We start from the raw sequence: 19,811 nt of genomic DNA on the forward strand, positions 1-19,811 counted from the left end.
ATGGAAATGGCATAAAAACATGTGCAGGTGAAACAAATGCGAAAATCTTGAAAAGCAATGCTGAGCGTTAAAAAGCATAATAAAAGCAAAAGACGGGGTTTGAAAGGCGTGCAGGCAATTAACATCAAATACAGTGGCTGGAAACCCAACCAAAGAAAGGCAAATGGCAAATGGCAAATGAAAAAGCAACGCGAACGCATGAAAAATCAAAAGGTATCGAGAGCACAAAAAGCAGATGGACGAAGGGGGGCACGATTAGGGGTTAATGTGAACCATAAAGTCAAACTCCTCGGAGTGCGAAAGTACACACAGGACCAGCCAGGTGTCGAAGACGGAAAGCAGAAACACCACACTGGACTCCCTGGTGTAAGAAAAAGCAGGGAAAATGCAAAAGATAAAAAAAAAAAAACGCAAGAGAGTAGGAACCACCGAGAGGGATATCAAAAGGCGAAGTATTCCAGAAGAGCCAAACACCCCGCCCACTGGCATGTCCCTAATTCCGAAAGTGTCCCAAGAAAACGTCCAACAAATGAGAGTAAGAAATCGAAAAAAAGACGGAAATTTCACGATATAGGCAAGATAATCAAGTCGAGATTGATCGAGAAATTTAGTATGCGGTGCCGACGCTAGCAAGTGACTTGGTTGGCACCGCGTGGATCGGCTGGTCCTTGCCAACACGGAGAGAATCTTCGTAGCCGACCAGGGCCTGGGAGTGGAGCTTGAATGATTCGCCCATCAACTTGGTGATTCTATAAAGCAGTTAGTTAATTTGGTCATCAAAGTGAGGAGAGGTTTAAACATACCCCCAGACAACCACGCCGTCTAGGATGTTACCCCATACACGGGCGACAGTGGAGCTGAGTTTGCCAAAGGCGTCAATGGCATCATCATCAAACAGATTGCGGACTTTGTTGTAGAGGGCCATTTCAGCCTCAGTCGCCGGCTCATCGTCATGTTCCAGGCGGTAGAGCCAGAGGCTCAGGATGACCATCAGATCCAGGCCGCAGAGAGGGTGCTCGACACTCCAGTTGGTAGCGGAGGTCTTGGCAACCCAATTGATGCCCTGAATAGCAGCGATCTCAATGCATTCGAAACATTGTTGAATAACCTTATTCATCTCCTGCGAGCGCTTGACCTTCTCACGAGCGACGGTCATGGCAGCCGCCACCTCGTAAGAGGAGTGGTACCGCATCGCCTCCTGGATGGACTTCAGGTCAACGGCCAGGCGGGCGCGGGTGTTGCGGTAGACAGCCATCGAGTTGAAGATCAAGGGGTGACCCTTCTGGGGAGTGCTGAGCGGGACCACAATAGTTTCCGGTTCACAAACCTCGAGGGAGTGCTCCCAGGTCTCGAGGGCCAGGCGCAGCTTGTATTCGGTAACCACATCTTGCAGCGCCTCAAAGCTGCGCTTGTGGCTCCAGACCTGCAGGAACAGGGCGTTGATGAGAACACGAGTGGCGAAAGCGCTGTAGCGGGTTTGTTCGCCCTGGAAGAGGAAGTCGTGGGCCTCGCGCACAGTCAAGGCACTCGAGACCGTGCCACGGCGCCAGCTCTCATCATCAGCGGCGTCCAAGTTCCACAGGGACTCGGAAGACGGAAGCTCCAAGTCGTCAAACTCATCGAAGCTCATGGCGGGAGTGTGGTTGAATGTGAGTGTCAACATGCCGAAGAAGATGTATACGGCGAAGTATGTGCGACGGCAGGATTCGTCCTCGATCCACTCCTCGCGCGATGGCTGGACATTCTGGCGAGCCTGGGTCCGCAACTTGAGCTGGTACCGGTTGCCGGCGACCATATTTGCCAGGAGACTCTTGATGGAGCAAGTCCATTCGAGGCCCTTCGGGTCACCACTCCAGCTCTCAAATACCATGTTCAACAAAGTAGCCTGCATCAAGGACAGGGGACACTTGCGGGAATCGAAGTTGTCCTTGTGTTGCAGGAATTGATTGACCAGGACCTTGGAGCCGACATGGAGCATGAAGGCGTGCTCGCGCTCGAAAGTGTAAAGAGCACCAATCGAGAGGACTGCAAGTAACAGTGGTGCTGGGACCTGGGAGGGCTTAAATGATTCCTGGTGCAGGAATGGCAAGTGAGGATGGTACAGATTAAAGTAGGTGGACAAATACCGGTTCAGTGCAACCGTGGAAGGAAGCTGGAAAGTGTCGGGAAGGGCACCAAGCGTGTCTGATCCCTGAACCCGGTCCACTACATAGTTGCGTTCCATGTCGTTAGCAAGTTGGGGAGCCCTGGGAAGGGTCAGCGCTTGACTGGGCCCGGGCGAGCGGCGGTAGTTGACCGGGCTAACGGGGCCAGTCATCGAGGGGTAGGGTGACAGTGCATTCGGGGTCGAGTGGCCTGACATAGGCAGCGAGGTGGACATGAGAACGTCCCCGAGGGGGCCATGGCGATCGACAAGAGTGGGCATCGAGCCCGGTTCCGCGGGGGAGATAAGCGTGTCCCAAGGCATTTGAGGCAGAGTCGCGTTGCCTGAGAGGTAAGGCTCGAAGGAGCCACGTCCTGGCGAAAGCGATTCGGAACGCTCGGAGGCCTGTCCGGTCGCCGCTGCTGCAGCCTTATGTTGGAAGTCTGTCATCAACATGGCTGCAGTTTCAAGGTCGACCATACCATCGCTGCTTGTGCTTGCCTCGGTCTGCTCCAGCGTCGTCGGGTCCACGGTGGCCGACGACCTAGCTGGGGCAGATGAGGAATTTTTCTGAACCCCTCCTCCACGTCTACGCCCCTCTGCAACCAGGGGGATTCCGCCGTCCTTGGCGTGAACAGTTCGATCATGCCGCAGAAGCAGATCGCGACGGACAAAGGTACTGCGACATTTTAAGCACTTGAAGGGTCTCTCTTTCGTGTCTGTAATTTTCAAGTCTGTCAGATGGGGAAAAAACGCGACCTGGGAATGTTCTAAATCTTACGTGAGCGCTCATGGCGACTGCGATGTTCACTTCTGCTGAACGCGCGATTGCAAAACTGGCATTTGTATTTCTTCTCTGGAGCCGAGGTTTTCTTGGCCGGTGAGGCCGTCCCAGGCGCGGAAGGAGCCATGTGTACGAGTCTTAAAGCAAGAGCAAAAGTGACGGTGGTATTGTCCCCTGGGTAAGCTCGCACCGGTTCTGTAGGCGTGTCGACGACAGGAGTTCGTTGGGATGTCTGATCATTCCTTGAGCGGGGGAAATGGGAAGTAAAGGGTATTGAGAAAGTGGTGTCCAGCCACGGAAATATTAAAGAAGCAAACGCTGTTAATAAAAAAAGAAGAGCGGGATGATCAACCGCGATTAGATGTGGGAGGGGAAGAGGAGAGAGGGGAAGAGGAGAATAAGAAGGAATTTGGGATTTCGGGATTTTTGGTTTTTTGGGGGGGTGGAGGGGGGACACTGAGGAAAGGGAGGGGGGGGGGGAAAAAGGACGTGGGCCTAAGTTGATCGCTTACTTACGCGTTGAAGCAAAGACCATCAGAGGGGCGAAAGCGGGACCCGATTACAGCTAAAATGACTATCAGAGAGGGGAAACTAACAGGAACTACTACCCAGCCCCCTCTCCGGCCACGCACTTTTCCTTCATCCACTCACTTTTCCTACTTGTCCAATGTGCCCCCCCTTTCCCTTTATTTACATACACGGGCACTTTTACCATACGAAATCGACACGTAATTATTCGAATGCCCTATAGATTTGTCCCGATCGCAAGCCCACATGGTTTTCCCCCCCTTGGATCTTTATTAGATTATAATTAAACACTACAGGGTCGATCATTTTATTTAGTAGCTTCCTGCGAGGGTGATTTACCATGTACTTTGGTGTTATTGAATGCCCCTCGCTCAGAGCTTAAGACTTTTTGTTTATGTTAAATTATGTGGCATGTGAGGCGGTGCTTCCGCACACTTCGAGTTTATAGCCCCTTATTCTCAAATTTCAGGTTTACCCCCTACAGGGGGATTATATCAGTCTCATCTGCCCTCCGGGGCTTACCGTACATGTTTTCCGATAAAAGTCGTTGATAGATCTCAACCATGGTTCACATCCGTGTCTACCCCTCCTCTCCCAAGATCTACATATAAACACATCTACTCCGTACTTTCTACCTTCTTGATATAATGTCACACAACTCCGATTATTTTGGGGAATGGGACAGGGATATAGTCACATATAGAGCATCTTCCTTGAATGTGAGATAACATTGAGAATGAAGACTTTGCCAGTACCACGTATATTCCCACGCTAATGGAATAGTTATGAGAAAGTAGATCGATCCAGTATCAAATCAAGGATACACATATGCTTAGGTGCCCATCTCGTCTCCTGACAGATCATCCCACGGTACTTTTGTCGCCTCACAAATTGACTGGTCCAGATTCAGTCTCACCTTTGGGCCCCTCTGAACCTATAGCCATCCCCGCCTTGTGGCTGTTCGTTTGACTGTGCCACGCTCAAGATTATGTGTTCAATCATGCCATGTACTGGATCATGGATAGAATCAATATACGTACCCTGTATTATCCTCGAGACATCACCTGCCGGACTGCATGGAGGAAAGATCTGCATGCAGAGTAGAATGCAAATCGGAGCATTGGATGGGATAGCATCTTCAAATTTCCTCTTTCCTGTTAGTTTATGCATTGCCAACACTACAAGCAAAATAACCCCTCGGCTACCCGTACTACAAATACTATAGGAAGACCGAATTCCCATCCAGTTAATCTTTGCGATCTTTACTCCCAGGCTCCACACGGTGAGGTTGCAGTTTTTATACACCGCAAAAGCTGTTATATGTACAAAAGTACGGATTACTCCGTACACCGTCGCGTATCACTATAAATCGAGTATCGCGAGTTCCCGGGTCCTATCGGTGGGGCGAATCCAACACTTACATCATTGGAACCCGAAGATCCCGGACGCGGAGCACCGACGCGGTTACTTAGGAAACGCGCTTCGCGTGGAACACGGCACAAAATCGCCTTTCACGCCGAAATCAAATCGCAAATTAGAATCTCACTTCCATATCGACCTAGCCTTTGTGTCCCTGAGCGCCCCCTTGATTCGCGGGAAATCACTAAATTCTGTCCCGGACTGCCGGTTGATCATCGAAGCCTAGGCAAAACTTCTGATCCGGTGGATCTAGACTACTAGCTTCAAGCTCCAGCGGTGAAGCCGGGTGGCTTGTATTGTACAGCATACAACCTTCCAGAAAAAGGAATCTCAAGAGTACATGATTCTTGATGCAAACTCAACCTCGATATCCCTCGCACTTTTGTTCGGTCCACTTCCCGATGCAGCGGACCGACCCTATCTAACGTTCTCGACCCAGGAACCAAAAAAAAAAAAAAAAAAGACGGTACTATCGCATGAAGCGGTGACTTGACCGCCTAGTAAAAACATCCTTATTGATTCCTTGCCTCGAAAAGTAATACACCATACGATCCACCATTCCCAATCCCTTGGGCCGCAAATCTGGGAGATGTCTTTCATTCCACACCCCCTCTGAGCGGTCAAAAGCATGCTGAACAAAAGAACGGTATCCATCGAAAAACCCGCCCAATTATGGATCTGCATTGAGGATCCAATCGGACCAGTTATGAATTAGATCTCTTCGACCATTTTCCTTTCGAGCTCTGCTCCACATAAGCAAGCCCGCTACCGTTACAAGAAATTCAGGAACCTCTTCCCCGGCGCCCCCTGAGCTAGTGGACACCGACAGACGGGCTTGGCTGGAGCCCATCGTCCCGACAACTCCATAGCCAAGGTTCAGTGTCTCCGCCATGGACGCCAGGACGGTCTGGAATCTCCCAACTCGATCCTATTCTGTAAGTGAGGCCAAACTCAGCCCGTCTCCAAGCCAAAGATGTCGGTGAAGCCTGTTTTCGTGTCAATATATTTGATCTTCACCGCTTCTGCAAGACGCAGAGAAGGAATCTACTAAATAAGCGTGTCCCCACTGGTCTCGACTTCAACCGACTTGACGGTGTGAGCATCATTGATCACGTAAATCAAAATTGAATTTCGACTTAAAACTGAGGCCCCCATTGTGCGCGCTATTACCGATATACTTTCGCTAAATAATGGGTCTTAGAAGAGGACCCCCAAACGTCCCAGCGTTAGCAAAACAAGGCAAAGACCACTCGAGATGGAGTCGAGTTGTCCCTCCCCACCCAGCGCGTGCTTTGTTCATCGTAAAGCTCCTTACCAAACGGGCCGCCAGTGGGTTTCAGTATTACACAATAGCAAATACGTCTGCCTACTTGGTCCAGGAAGCCCATTTCCGAATTCTGCGTTCGCACCGGCCGTCCCGAGGAATACGAATCTGGACTCGGGCGCCCGCAGCATGTTACCATACCCATAAACACGGGTAAACTAAAGCTTTTCGTGTAGCTTGTAGCATGTGGATATTGAGTGAAATTCAAAATATGACCTTAGAGCCCTTGTCTGGGTACTCCATTCTCCGTACTCCATACTGTACATTGTATGCTCCAAGTAGCAATTTTCGATGTGCATAAACATTATTGTACATGTCGATGATCCACGGCCGCATGACAGCCCTGTTCATCCAGAATCTTGTTTCGAACCACGGAAACTTGATCAATCGCAGAAGCGATCGCCCGACCCCTGGATCGTGACGGAAAGGGACGTCCGGGGAAGAGCTTCCGGTCCATGGTTCACATCCGTCCGGATCTTGGTTCGCGTCACGTTCTGATATCAGACGAACAAGTCACAATTATGTTTTCTACTTTACCTGCAAGACACATTGGACTCCAGCCAGTTCTGCATGTTATTTCTGTGTCTATACATACATATAATGTGCCGTGCATATAACGCAACTGCCTCCATCACCCCCCCTGCTGCGTTGGCGAATCAGGCGCGTTGAGTGGACAATTCTTCCGATGCAGGGGATACACCACACATACACCACACATGCGAGCACAGATTCATCACATTAGCAATAATACTCAAATATCATTCAGGGCTCGTAATGCTGATCTCTTACTTATCCAACGGAGAAGCTCCCCTCCTCCCCCCGCGCGGAGCTGCTCCCGCAGAATTTTCTCGAAAAAGGTGGACACCAGGCTAGGGGGGACTAAGTGGGAAAGTGACGGAGGACGGAAGACCCGGAAAACCTTCTTTGTTTGAGTGTCGCGACTTGATTGCTCGAAACTGACTAAGGTTTAACATTCGACGCGACCGTCGTCTAGAACAAAGGTATTTCCAACCTTGGAACGGATAGACTTCCATAGTCAGGTAGACTAGGGGCATTTTACTCCATACAATATAAAGTGAGGCGGGAATTGGAATTAAGTGGAGGGTTGGGCGTTTCTTGTGTTACATTGAAATTGAGGTGGAAATAATATAAAAAATAATGGGAAAATGAAGGATAAGGAGGAGCAAAAGATCATCGGAGACCCGAGATTCTTGATAAACAAAGGGATGGGATCGCGTCGTTATTGGACATCTGCTGCACCGAGCGGCAGGATTGGGTCTCGGTAGGTAGGAATCTCTCCGGTTTGGGGCGGCTTGTGACTGGTGTGATGATATCGTCTGGGTTCCTGCGACTGCGTAATGTCCGGCTGCAAGGAACAAGGAACGAGGGGTATAGTGGCGGCTTTTTTAATTTGAAGGCCGTTTGGTTGTTACTGGTTTGCCCTTGTGAAGTACACCATACTCCGTACTTTCAAGGTCAATTGGGCCAGTCGCTCCGTTTGTCACTGGATTTCTTGGTCTCAATCTCGCTCGCTTTAGTCTACAGCATATACTCCCTACTCCGTGGGTACGTCGTACTTGGAACGATGGAGAGCTGGCTGCTCGGAATTCAATACAACATAGAAACATTGAGATATGGTTTGTTGTGAGATAAAACTTTCTCCCAAACGGGAAGGGGATAATAAAGTTTTTCTAGCCAAAGTATACAACATCCCCTATGTGAAACTTCTTCCGCGTAGATTAGTTGCTCGGAGCCTCTTGTCTGTTGAGCAGTTTGCAAATTGCTGACCTTGGTCAGGCATACTAAAATCTGTCAACATATATCTATCGACTAGAGTACCTATCAACATATTTTTTTCATCAGCATGTATCTATATATATAGATACATATATCTACCCATTGTCTATCAATTGCACCATACCCCCGACGCTTAAAGTGAGACTGAGATGAGTCCTAAGCCGAGGTCTTGATCATAGATAAATCGCATAAACCTAATCGGAGATGGGTTCCTGAATTGGCGTTCCGATCCATGCGTGAATATCCCCTAGATACTTCGTACAACATAGTAATGAATGACGAGGAGTATACTCTGTACACGTGTCCATGTCGGCTCAAAAGACTGTCTTCAGGTATGCTTGATATGCTCAACGGTAACTCGCTTACAATGTACTTTGTATGTGGCTTCCAGGGCTTGCTCAGAATATGCAAGTTCCACAAGCCCCCATCACATATACCTTTCTCTCCTTGATGGGAGTAGGCCGAGTTCTACAAGGTGCCATCAAAAAGTAATATTATTACTCGACTGTAATGCATTGACATTTGACTTCATTTAAACATGCCGAACAAGACATTAATCCTTCATAAGACTCCGAATAGCCCCCGCAGAGCCATTGCGCGTGTATGAGCACACCCCCTCTTAACAGTCATCCCCACGAGGAGCAACGGTCCGTTGCTAAGTGGGTAATTTCCCAAGCCCCCAAGCCCCCAAGCCCCGGGTCCATTGTGCATGGTTCTACCAACGGTCTTGCATACAGCGTAACCTATTAGGGTGAAAAGCTGTTCAAAAGTGTTCTAGAAGTCAAGCAAAACCGAAAATTGGAGAAGTATATGTTCAAGTCGGAAGAGTGTGCGGGCCGTTAGTGTTCTTGGATTGGCTGTAAATGGATCATGCCATGTGCCAATGCGCCCCATTTGAGGGGCCAAAGGATTTCTGGCAACATTCAAGTTCACAGAAACATATACAGAGTTGGACGTCTAAATGCGTCAAAGTGGTCCTGAAAAAATTCGAGACTACTATGCAGAAATATCACCGAGAGACTCTCAATGTTTCTGTATCTACGGAGGACCCATGTATTGACCACGTGCGAGATTGTTCAACTATTACGTGTACACATATTGCTGTATATTATTATGTATTGTATTGGGACCCGTGGACGAGCGTCAGCACGATCCAACCCGAGTGTGGGAAGTGGGAACTGGAAAATCCACTTTAGAGTATCTCAATATTAAATACTGTGAAAAACCGCCTTCTAGAACCATTTTGACGCTAATTGGTTAGAGAATACGGAGTAGACACCTTCTCCGATGGTTATCCGAAAGAGTTCCATGGCTATGTGTTGGACATAAATAACTTCGAAGGCCTTTGTCCCACTCCACTGGGCCTGGGCAGCTGGTCTCGTTGGATATCGTCCGAGCACATGGACCACTGATTGCCCATTCTTACTGAAACTACGGAGTATGTTGTAGGACTTATGCATTGTTGGTTTCCCGAGGTACGGAGTATATTGTACTCCGTACATCCATAGATATCAACTAATAATTTGGATATGAGTTTTTTTGACACCCCTGACTGGTTTCAGCTAGGATATCCTTTATCAACCATTGAAGACTGAAGAGGGTAGATGGAGTTGAGGTACATATAATATGTCAAATCATGGGAACTTGCAGCTCGGAGCTCCCATGTCATTCTTCACAATTGCAAATTGATAGATGCATGTCTTCCATGTGTCAAACCACCAATAACTGCGGCCGAAAACTGTATTTATGGGCCATGGACCAGTCTTCACGGAGTATATTCTAATATTTTGGCATTTGTCACCATTTTGGAGGTTATACATCAAACTTCACATATGTACCTAAGCAGGATGACTGCTTAAACCCTCACCTAGGTATGTAGATGTGACCGTAAGCGTGTAAGCAGGCATGCACCAGGTAAGCGTGGGATATTTCATCACACACTCAGGGCTCACACAGACACACACAGACAGTGGGGAACATCATGCTATCAAAAAAAGGACACACCAAGTATTCCGTACTCCGTAATAATATACGGAATGGTCACTCTCCAGAGATAACGCACAGGACAGCCCCCATTATTATGAGGGGCTCAAGGGTCGAACTTTCAAGGTTCTGTGAAAGATCAACGTTTTACTGCAGTCGTAATCACATAATGCCAAATTGTACCTGTAAGAGTGTGGATATCCAAACTGAAAGCATCACCTTCATCTCATTGGTGTTGCATTTTTATGCAAAAAAATAGAGAGATTTCAGATGGTATTGTAATATACTTGTAATACTTTACTGACTCCCCTCAAAAAATGGCCTGGGCATGTATTAATACAGGTATTTGCATGCGCCCGTCCCGCCTCCACCTGGTGCAACTCCCCCTAATTCAATCCCACTTCCATTTCTCTAGAGGTTTCTGTAAGGTATTGACATAGAGTGCTGGATTCTTCCTTTCACAGTTTTTCTTTTTGGACCGGGAAAAAAGTGACTCCCCTCCTCCTCCTCCCAACGTTGAATACAGCCATGAGCGGATATTGAGCTCACCCCTCCCTCAACCCCTCCAGACGCCCTCTGGATTGTGGCCCTTCGACCCCTCGATGTTTGAGATTCGCGCGGCAGAATTAGCCGTTGACACTACTGCGCTGACCAAGTCTGGGACTGTTGCGACCGCATTCGAGTACACCGACGAACAAGTGACCACACCCACAGCTCAATCCCGCTATCGCGGTCGGGGAAATAGTGAATCACGAGATAGGTACAATCATATCAACCATTCCCCGATTAAAATGGCCTCTGGATATGCGGTCAGCTCGGAACCCCCGGCGCTCTTCGTGCGGGCCATGTACGATTATGACGCCGACGATCACACTAGCCTGAGTTTCCGCCGTGGCGACATTATCCAGGTCCTCAACCAACTAGAAACTGGATGGTGGGATGGAGTGATCGATGATGTTCGAGGTTGGTTCCCAAGTAACTATTGCACCCCAATCACGGACGCGGACGATGTCAGCGACCAGTTCGCACGCGCCCACCACGAAACCGACCTCAGCGCGGACTCTGGTCTCGAAGATGAACATGGCGATGCGCACGATGAGGATGAAGTGAACTCCGAGCGCAACTCTCGAGACTCACACCCGATTCCCGCTACCGAGGGTATACCAGCGCCCAAGGAGCAGGAAGAGGCCGCATTCTGGATCCCCCAGGCGACACCCGACGGCCGTCTGTTCTACTTCAATACCCTCACCGGATATTCTACCATGGAGCTCCCTTTCGAGAACCCGACCGCAACAACCGAACCCGGCCCACGAGATCGAAATAACTTCTTTGTCCCCGACCAGACACGGCCACCCCCCGAACTGATGGCGCGAGGCTTTGAGCGAGATGAAGACGAGTACGATGGATCTGCATCGGAGGCAGAAGGAGAGTCATTGATGTTAGGCTCGCATGACTCGATTTCTCGCCGACGCCAGTCCGTGGTCGATGGAGTATCCCCTGCCACATCCATGGATTCCTTGTACGCACCGGGGTCGAAAGATTTCAAAACGCCGCAGCCGCCGAGCAAGAGCCTGCAAAAAACATACAGTCTGGGCGGAAACAGTACCAGCACATCCGTGAATGAAAGCTTTTCCAGGCCCTCTATTTCCTCCAACCCTCCACAACACTTTGTCGACGATGGCTTCGCGCCACCAATAACCTGGCCTTTACTTGTCGATAACATGCGGTACGCTGTGGAAGCTTATCGCCAGGCGCTTTTCAACGGCGAGCGTGCAGAGTATGTAAGGAAGGCGGAGGACATATCTGACCATCTTCGCATGCTGCTCGCTGCTGGATCTGACACGACAGATAACCACTCTGGTAACCCATCTATCATTTCCACAAACAAGGCCCTGTACCCTTACTTCCGGGACATGATGTCCAAGTTCTCGAAACTGGTTCTTTCATCACACATTGCCGCCGCTGATTGGCCTGGTGCCGATTCGGCCAATAAATGTTTGCAGGAGGCCGATGGAGTTATGCAGGGTGTGTATGGCTACGTGGAAGTGGCTCAACAACAGCGCGGGGATGCGATCCATCGCGTCGTGCCTGGTTTCGTCAGCGGTAGCTCTTCGGGTGGTAGCTGGCAGAACAACGGTGTTTCTTTGAATGCTTCAGGCCCAACATCATTCCTTGTCCCGGATGGAAGGGACTCGCGAGTAGAGCCATCGGCCACGCTTGACACTGCATTCTTGGACTCAATTGACATTCTCAGGAGATCTTTTGTTGGTAGCATTCGTCGACTAGAAGAACGGTTGATTGTAAACCGGAAGATCGTTACAGCGGAGGAGCATGGAGATATTGCGGATGCGATCTCAGCTGCTGCAATAAAGGTCATCGAACAGTTCCGCCCATGGATCTCCTCTGTCGAGTCGATGAATTTAGCTCCGTTGGGGACCAGCTTCCAGAATCCCCAGCTAGTAGATTTCAGCTTGCAAAAGCAAAGAGTCTACGATGCTATTGGAGATTTCGTCCTGAGCTGTCAAGCAGTCTCTGCCCCTCTGGCTGACGAGTGGGCCGATCTTCGCGGTAACTCACTCGACGATCGTGTCAATGCCGTGCGAGGCATCGCCAGGCAATTGGAGAACTATGTCTCCCAGATTGGCTTCTCCCTATCGCTGCTCCTCGAGCAAATCCCCACCGAACCAGCATCAACTTTAGGACGCGATAGCCGCCAAGAAGTGGAAGATGAGTCGTACAAGAATCTGCATAATCGAGGCGAGTCCAAGGCCAAGATTGCCACAGAGTCAATCGGGATTCCATCTTCCTACGCCCCTGAAAAGGAAGGCACCAATAAAGTACGAAGAAATATGGACAAGGCACAACGATTCTTTGGCCAGGCGCCCCCGACAGCTATCACCCGAGAGCCAATCCGGGAGCCAGTCCGTGAGCCCGAAGAGACCCCCTGGTTCTTGAAAATGGCCCATGAAGGCGAAGTGTTCTACGATAACAAGGGAGACTTGCCAATCCTCAAGTGTGGAACACTTGCAGGATTGGTTGAACACCTCACCCGCCACGATAAGCTTGATGCATCTTTCAACAACACGTTCCTCCTCACCTATCGCTCTTTCACTACTGCTACCGAACTATTTGAAATGCTTGTTCAGCGGTTTAACATTCAGCCTCCATTTGGCCTGAATCAAGATGATATGCAAATGTGGATCGATCGGAAACAGAAGCCGATTAGATTCCGTGTTGTCAACATTCTTAAGAGTTGGTTCGATCATTTCTGGATGGAGCCTAACGATGAACTGCATATGGATCTTCTGCGACGTGTCCATAACTTTACCAACGACTCAATCGCTACAACAAAAACCCCAGGAACCCCTACATTATTGGCCGTGATCGAACAACGACTTCGAGGCCAAGACACAACTGTCAAACGCCTTGTTCCGACTCAGAGCACGGCCGCACCAACACCAATCATCCCTAAGAATATGAAGAAGCTGAAGTTCCTCGACATTGATCCGATGGAGTTTGCTCGACAGCTGACCATCATTGAGTCGCGCCTCTACTCCAAAATTCGCCCCACTGAGTGTTTGAACAAGACATGGCAGAAGAAGGTCGGCCCCGATGAGCCGGAACCATCTCCCCACGTCAAGGCCTTGATTCTTCACTCGAACCAGCTTACCAACTGGGTTGCCGAAATGATTCTCACTCAAGGCGATGTTAAGAAGCGCGTTGTGGTAATTAAACACTTTGTGAACGTGGCTGATGTATGTGTCTTTTAATGTTTGCCAAAACCTGGCCTCACTAACCCGATTATACAGAAATGTCGCAACCTGAACAATTACTCTACCCTGACATCCATCATTTCTGCTCTTGGAACCGCACCCATTCATCGTCTAGGTAGGACGTGGGGTCAGGTTAGTGGACGCACGTCCGCAATTCTGGAACAAATGCGTCGGCTTATGGCTAGTACGAAGAACTTTGGCGAATACCGAGAAACCCTGCATCTTGCTAACCCTCCCTGTATTCCGTTTTTCGGTATGTATCACCATTTCAAGTAGATTAACTTGGAGTATCTCACCCTTTTGATTTATGGCTAACACATCCTAGGCGTCTATCTTACGGATTTGACCTTTATCGAAGACGGTATTCCATCTCTAACACCTTCAGAATTGATCAACTTCAATAAGCGGGCCAAGACTGCAGAAGTAATTCGGGATATCCAGCAATACCAGAATGTGCCTTATCTTCTGCAACCCGTCGGCGAACTGCAAGATTACATTCTCAGTAACCTTCAAGGTGCTGGCGACGTACACGACATGTACGAACGAAGTCTGGAAATCGAGCCTAGGGAGCGCGAGGATGAAAAAATTGCAAGGTATGCCGAAGCCACAAGCAGAGACAAGGGCTCCTTGTTGTTTGCATCCACCGTCGCTATTTTGCGATAATTGTTTTTTTTTTTTTGCTTAAAGAAGAAGAATGGCGTTTGGCTTCTCGGCGATACCCAAATTTGACCTCTAACATATTTTCCTTTTTTTTTTTTTTCCTCTCAAAACTCTTCGGCTGTTGAGACTAACCGTTTTTGATTGTGAATCTCGTAGATTACTATCTGAGTCCGGTTTCCTGTAACCTGTCAAAGATCCCTGTCAAGTTACGCCACACAGGTTCGACACATCTACCATTCGTGCTTCAATCGACGCCACTATTTTACCGATCGCCGACACGGGCCAAATCCGCTCCTTTTGGGGCATTTTCGGACCTCATGACCGTGTTTGGACTGTTTTAGTCTCCACTCGCCTCTCAGGGACACTCGCAGATCGATTTGTCGCATACATCTTCCAAAGACCCACCTTTGAGCATTTCGCATCTTACCCTCACATGCATCATTGCACCGAATCCCGACTCCGTACTCGGTTCTCGACCATTTTCCCCGACACTAGAGCTGTTCGATTTGTTGGGTCTTTTTGTCCTATTCCCCCTTTTGTCCTACTTCCATGTCCTATCTTCCAGATGAGGTTACCTGCCTCTGCGGCTTGCACTCACCTCTTTGTACTGACACATATTCTGGCCATTTTCTTGGTGTACATTTTTTGGCCTTTGGATTTCACTTTTTTTTTCTTTTTCAACATATCCCCTTGTGTTGTCGCCAGGTTGGGGCGATTTGCATTTTTTTTTCTTTCAAGCTCATGTCCTCCACGCCGTCTTCTGAATAATGACACGTCAACGACTTGAGACTCGTGTTCCTGTCTGATGGATGTTACCCGGTGGAGTTGGCTTGGTCATTTCCACTTCATTATATACAGTGTTCCAATACTTATTTGATTGTTGTCTGGAATTTGCGTATTCCGCTCCAATAGAAATTGATTGTCTTGGTTTATACTTACTTAGGCTAGTGGGGTAACTATATTACCCCATGGGGGCCGCCGGTATTTGTGGTTTATTGCCCTTGCCCAGGACGCCTACAAAACGGTAAGATATGAAGTCGTAAGTTCGTTCATTCGCAGGAACTGCAATTTTAGATATTCTATGATTTTCATGGATCGAGAAAGACTGCTGCTCATGGCAAGGCCCGACCACCCGAGAAATGCCAGAGAATATGGCGAGACAAAGGAATAGAAGATTATCAACCCGCTGAGCGCCAAATACAACAGTTCAAGCTAAAGAAAAAAACGTGGCAGTCATGTCATCTATGGGATTGAGCACCCATCATCTGAGCCGAATCACTCTGTCGAATCTGTCGAAGGAGTCTGGTTTCCGATGCCGTGGAAGAGCTTCATCTTCGTTTCGGAAGCCAAGAGACCCTTCACCTCCTCCGCTACAATCCGCTGTCCACCGCGGACAACCTTATCCAGTTGTTGATCTTTGGTATTGACGGCACCGGCACGAGGACCAGTCACTTCCATTCCACGCGCGGCTTTGCGCACTTTCTGGCTGAGATCCATGATCTGCTTGTTACCAAAATCACGGGAGGTGAATAGCGGGCTCTGGCTGAGAGTCGCCACCCAGTACTTATTCCATAGAAGGGACAATATTTCTGTATCCAGAGTGCTCTTGAAATGACTGACATCAAGAGAGTAGTACTGGTTGGCATGTGCACCAAAGTCCTCCGCCTTGCCGAGCGGGATAGTCTGATATTCGTCGTCCTCATGGGCCTCCTTCTGCGGGGTGAAGTTCGAAGGGAATGTTCGGAAAGCACCGATCTCAACACGGCCCGCGGAGATGGTACGGTCTGGATCGATGACGACGGCGACAAAGGGTCCAGTAATTTGCTGTGTTTGCTGAGTGGCGACATCAATCCCAGACAGCCAGCACCCATATCCAGGGTGACTGTGATACCATCCGACAGCATTTTCCATCCGCCCCGCGTCTCGACACGATTCTAGATATGATACCATGTATTCGTTTGCCTCCTCCTGTGCATTCACTCGGGTCTCGGTGCCTTCGACTGGCAGCCGGAATGCATCTGTCACAACGAAGGTGTTTGGTAGGATGTAGCCCTGCATCAGACCCATAATCTCTAGTGAGCCACCTGAGCGGGCGTGCATCACCATCTTCAATAGTGCCGTAGCGGAGATTCGGACGTGCTTGAAATAGTATGGGTCGGTAGCCCATGGTCGCTCGGCGTTGAGGGCTTTTTCTGTATCGGCATTGTATTCATAGAGGGCGTCTCGTTGGGGGTCGAAGACGCTTATCGCGTTCTCGAGCTCTGTGCGGGGGACGTTGGTCAATTACAAGCTAGTTGTCATATGGGTATGGAGGTACTCACCCCAGGCCTGCTGGGCAGCCTGCATCTTGGATGGATGGTAATGGAACAGGCAGTCGAAGGATGCGTAATGTATTGAAAGAATCAGAGTACGTAAGGCAAGGGTTCGGCGATAATGAGAGTTCTGCAAGGACCGGAGAATAAATAGTATCAGAAGCCAATGTATTAAGTAGAATGGCCGTGGGGTTGATCATTGATTGGCAGTATTGGGCGGTGGGTCTGCTGAATCAGCCGTTGCCCAGGACGACGATCGCGCCCAAACATCCACTTGCGACCTTGGAAACTTGATGTTATCATCCGCGATTTCAGTGCTTCCCCCTCATAAACAACAGTGTGTTCGCTGTCCCATGTCGCTCCCCTAAGTGCTCTCACAAACCTCCACTCTCGTTTATTCCCGTCGCACCTTGTGTGCTGAGAACCCTGTGTGCCAGGCTCTCTTGTTTTGATCCCGACATTGGTCACCCTGTCGCAGCTTTGCTCGGCACTGTGTCGTTGGATTGGATACATCCCATTCTTTGTTATCAATCTCGACTTTTGTCACACCTATTAAGGCACTTTCATTACCATGGCGGTAGACACCAGCTACCTGACCACTCAGGTCAACAACATCGTCGCTCAGCTCCATGGAATTTACGACGAGATTGGAGTTCCTGCGCGCGAGCGCGAGTCCCGCGAGGCGGAAGTAAGTTCGGTTTTAGTGTAACAATGGCATTGTCGCGTGGCTGACAGAGTGATACAGCTCTTCAGTGCCCTGTCGGAGACCTTGAACAACCATCTTAAGGTCGTCGATGAGTGAGTAGCACCTATAATCAGACCCAATGGAGGGTTGCTAATTGTACCTCTAGAGAACGAGAGGATATGACCCAGGAAGCAGAACGTCTCATCACAGCGATTCAACAAATGGAATCATCCCTGAGCGATGAACGGGCCAATGGCCAATACGAACTTGACCACGACGACCTTCGCGTCACTTACCCACTTAACAAATGTATTGCGTTCTTGCGCGAGAAGAATGACTCGATGAGCAAGTTGCATCGCGAGCGCTTCGAGCAGGTCAAGAGTGAGTGTTATCTGTGCGGTGTTTCGCTGATGCCCGTTTACTGACATCGAATAGAACTTGTCGACGCGCTTGAATCTTACTCCTCCCATCTCGAGCCATCATTTGTTAAGCTCGAGCTTCCTCCCACTGCGCCAGGGGCGTCGATTCCCCCGAGCTTCGACCTTTCGCCTATGTATGTCACCGCATTGGATGCCGAATTCACCCACGTCTACGAAGAATACCATCGCCGTATTGCCCAGGTCCAATCTGCCTGCGAAGAAATGATCAAGCTATGGGCCGAGCTCGGAACACCCCAGGCCCAAACAGATTCCAATATCATGAAGTGTTATCGCGAATCCCCTGAGCAACTGGGTCTGCACGAAGATGATATCGTCAACCTCATGGCCAAGCGCAATAAATTGGTGGAAGAAAAGAAGGGCCGCGAACGCAAGATCAACGACCTCAGAAATACTGTTATCTCTCTTTGGGATCGCTTCGGTGTTGAGGAGGCTGATCGCAAGGCATTCCTGGCTGCGAACCGTGGCTGTGGCTTACGCATAATTAACGACCTTGAAGAGGAATTGACACGTCTCAATGAACTTAAGAGACAGAATCTCCACCTGTTTGTGGAGGATGCTCGCTGCCGATTGCAGGAACTTTGGGATGGTCTCTTCTTCTCCGAAGAGGAAATGCTCGATTTCACACCTGCTTTCTCCGATGTGTGCAGTGATGCCTTGCTCGAGGCTCACGAGGCCGAAATTACACGACTGGAGCATATTAAGGAGCAGCGAGCTCCTACTCTCGAAATGATTGACAGACACCGCACTCTTCTGACAGACCGGGAGGCACTTGCGACGTCAAGCCAAGATGCATCCCGCCTCATGGGCCGCGGGAACAAAGGAGAGAAGCGTGACCCTGGAAAGCTCCTGAGAGAGGAGAAGATGCGCAAGAGAATTGCCAAAGAATTGCCGAAACTTGAAGCTGACCTCCGGAAAGAGTTGGAACATTGGGAAGATGAATTCGGCCGACCATTCCTGGTGCACGGAGAGCGATATCTTGATTCGTTGACACCTGTCAGGTCAATGCCTCCACCACGCTCAAAGACGCCATCTGCACCACCCTCAACTACCAAAGCAAGCACAATGAGGCAGCAGCCGCCTACCCGCCCTGGAAGCTCCATGAGAGGCCCACCCCCTCCCCGCTCTGCCACCAAGACCCCCACTAGCAGCGGCCCAGTTAAACACAACACCATTGGATATGGTGCCTCTCGAGCTGGGGCCACCTCAAGAGCTGGTGCATCATCCCCTTCAAAGCTTCCCGCCCGTGTCCCGCTGGGAAATATGCCTCATGGAAACAACTCCCCTGAGCGTCGTATCCAACCCGGTGCCTACTCGTCCAGCACCCTTGGAAAGATGCCGCCACCGCGCGGACCTCCCCCACGAATGCGTGCGTTGACCGTCGAGTCAAGGGAAGACCGCTTCAGCCACCTTATGGAGCCACCTCGCTGCAACAGTGCTATGTCAAGTGCCTATGTGCGGCCTGTTAGCCCCGAAGACGTCTATGATGACCGGCAGCGATCCTTCATGAGCAACTCAGGATTCTCGAACTCGCAAAGGTCCACCGGATTCTCTCACTCGTCTCACTCCTCACAATCGTCACTGTCTCTGAACTCCTCTAATCAAGCCTTCCCCCGACCAAACCCGTACTTGCAGCACGCAGCTCCTCCCCCAGCTGCCCGTCAGGTCTCCAACGCCTCTACAGTCAACACTGCAACCTCTGGATCTGAGAACTGGGAGACATTCGAGGACGGCTCGGGATCAGAGGCCGACCCCAGTGATATTTACTATTCTAAACTCCGTGCTGCACATGGAGGAAAGCGATTTGCACCTGAGGATGGATCTGATCTCACTGGCAAGAAGTCTAAGGGTATTCGCAGTGTCAGTCCAGATGGTCCGCATCCCGGGCAGGTCCTGCGCGTTGCTGGCAGTGACAACGAGTGGGCCGATGACTACGAAACTTACTAGATGTTCCGACATCGCCTCT

General features: G+C 49.8%; 4 protein-coding genes across 4 annotated transcripts; 2 read left to right on the plus strand and 2 right to left on the minus strand.

The window, feature by feature from the left end:
- Nucleotides 1-603: 603 nt before the first annotated feature.
- On the minus strand, nt 604-3,054 carry N7447_009917 (C2H2-type zinc finger protein; the record flags this gene model as incomplete). Its single annotated transcript, XM_057234179.1, has 3 exons — nt 604-749; nt 804-2,862; nt 2,925-3,054. The coding sequence occupies 3 exons, from the start codon at nt 3,052-3,054 to the stop codon at nt 608-610; spliced, it is 2,331 nt and encodes a 776-aa protein (XP_057081463.1). The 3' UTR covers nt 604-607.
- A 7,526-nt stretch (nt 3,055-10,580) lies between these two features.
- On the plus strand, nt 10,581-14,414 carry N7447_009918 (putative cell division control protein Cdc25; the record flags this gene model as incomplete). Its single annotated transcript, XM_057234180.1, has 3 exons — nt 10,581-13,733; nt 13,788-14,004; nt 14,077-14,414. 3 exons carry the CDS (start codon nt 10,581-10,583, stop codon nt 14,412-14,414), a joined length of 3,708 nt encoding a protein of 1,235 aa, XP_057081464.1.
- Nucleotides 14,415-15,686: 1,272 nt separating this feature from the next.
- Nucleotides 15,687-16,757, minus strand: N7447_009919 (Mov34/MPN/PAD-1 family protein; the record flags this gene model as incomplete). The annotated part of the gene is made up of 2 exons (XM_057234181.1): nt 15,687-16,672; nt 16,733-16,757. 2 exons carry the CDS (start codon nt 16,755-16,757, stop codon nt 15,687-15,689), a joined length of 1,011 nt encoding a protein of 336 aa, XP_057081465.1.
- Nucleotides 16,758-17,294: 537 nt separating this feature from the next.
- On the plus strand, nt 17,295-19,792 carry N7447_009920 (putative microtubule associated protein (Ase1); the record flags this gene model as incomplete). Its single annotated transcript, XM_057234182.1, has 4 exons — nt 17,295-17,411; nt 17,469-17,521; nt 17,575-17,789; nt 17,844-19,792. The coding sequence occupies 4 exons, from the start codon at nt 17,295-17,297 to the stop codon at nt 19,790-19,792; spliced, it is 2,334 nt and encodes a 777-aa protein (XP_057081466.1).
- Nucleotides 19,793-19,811: the final 19 nt, after the last annotated feature.

The sequence above is a fragment of the Penicillium robsamsonii genome (genome assembly GCF_028829455.1).
Source record: "Penicillium robsamsonii strain IBT 29466 chromosome Unknown utg000006l_segment0_segment0, whole genome shotgun sequence".
In the NCBI taxonomy this organism is placed as follows: domain Eukaryota; kingdom Fungi; phylum Ascomycota; class Eurotiomycetes; order Eurotiales; family Aspergillaceae; genus Penicillium; species Penicillium robsamsonii.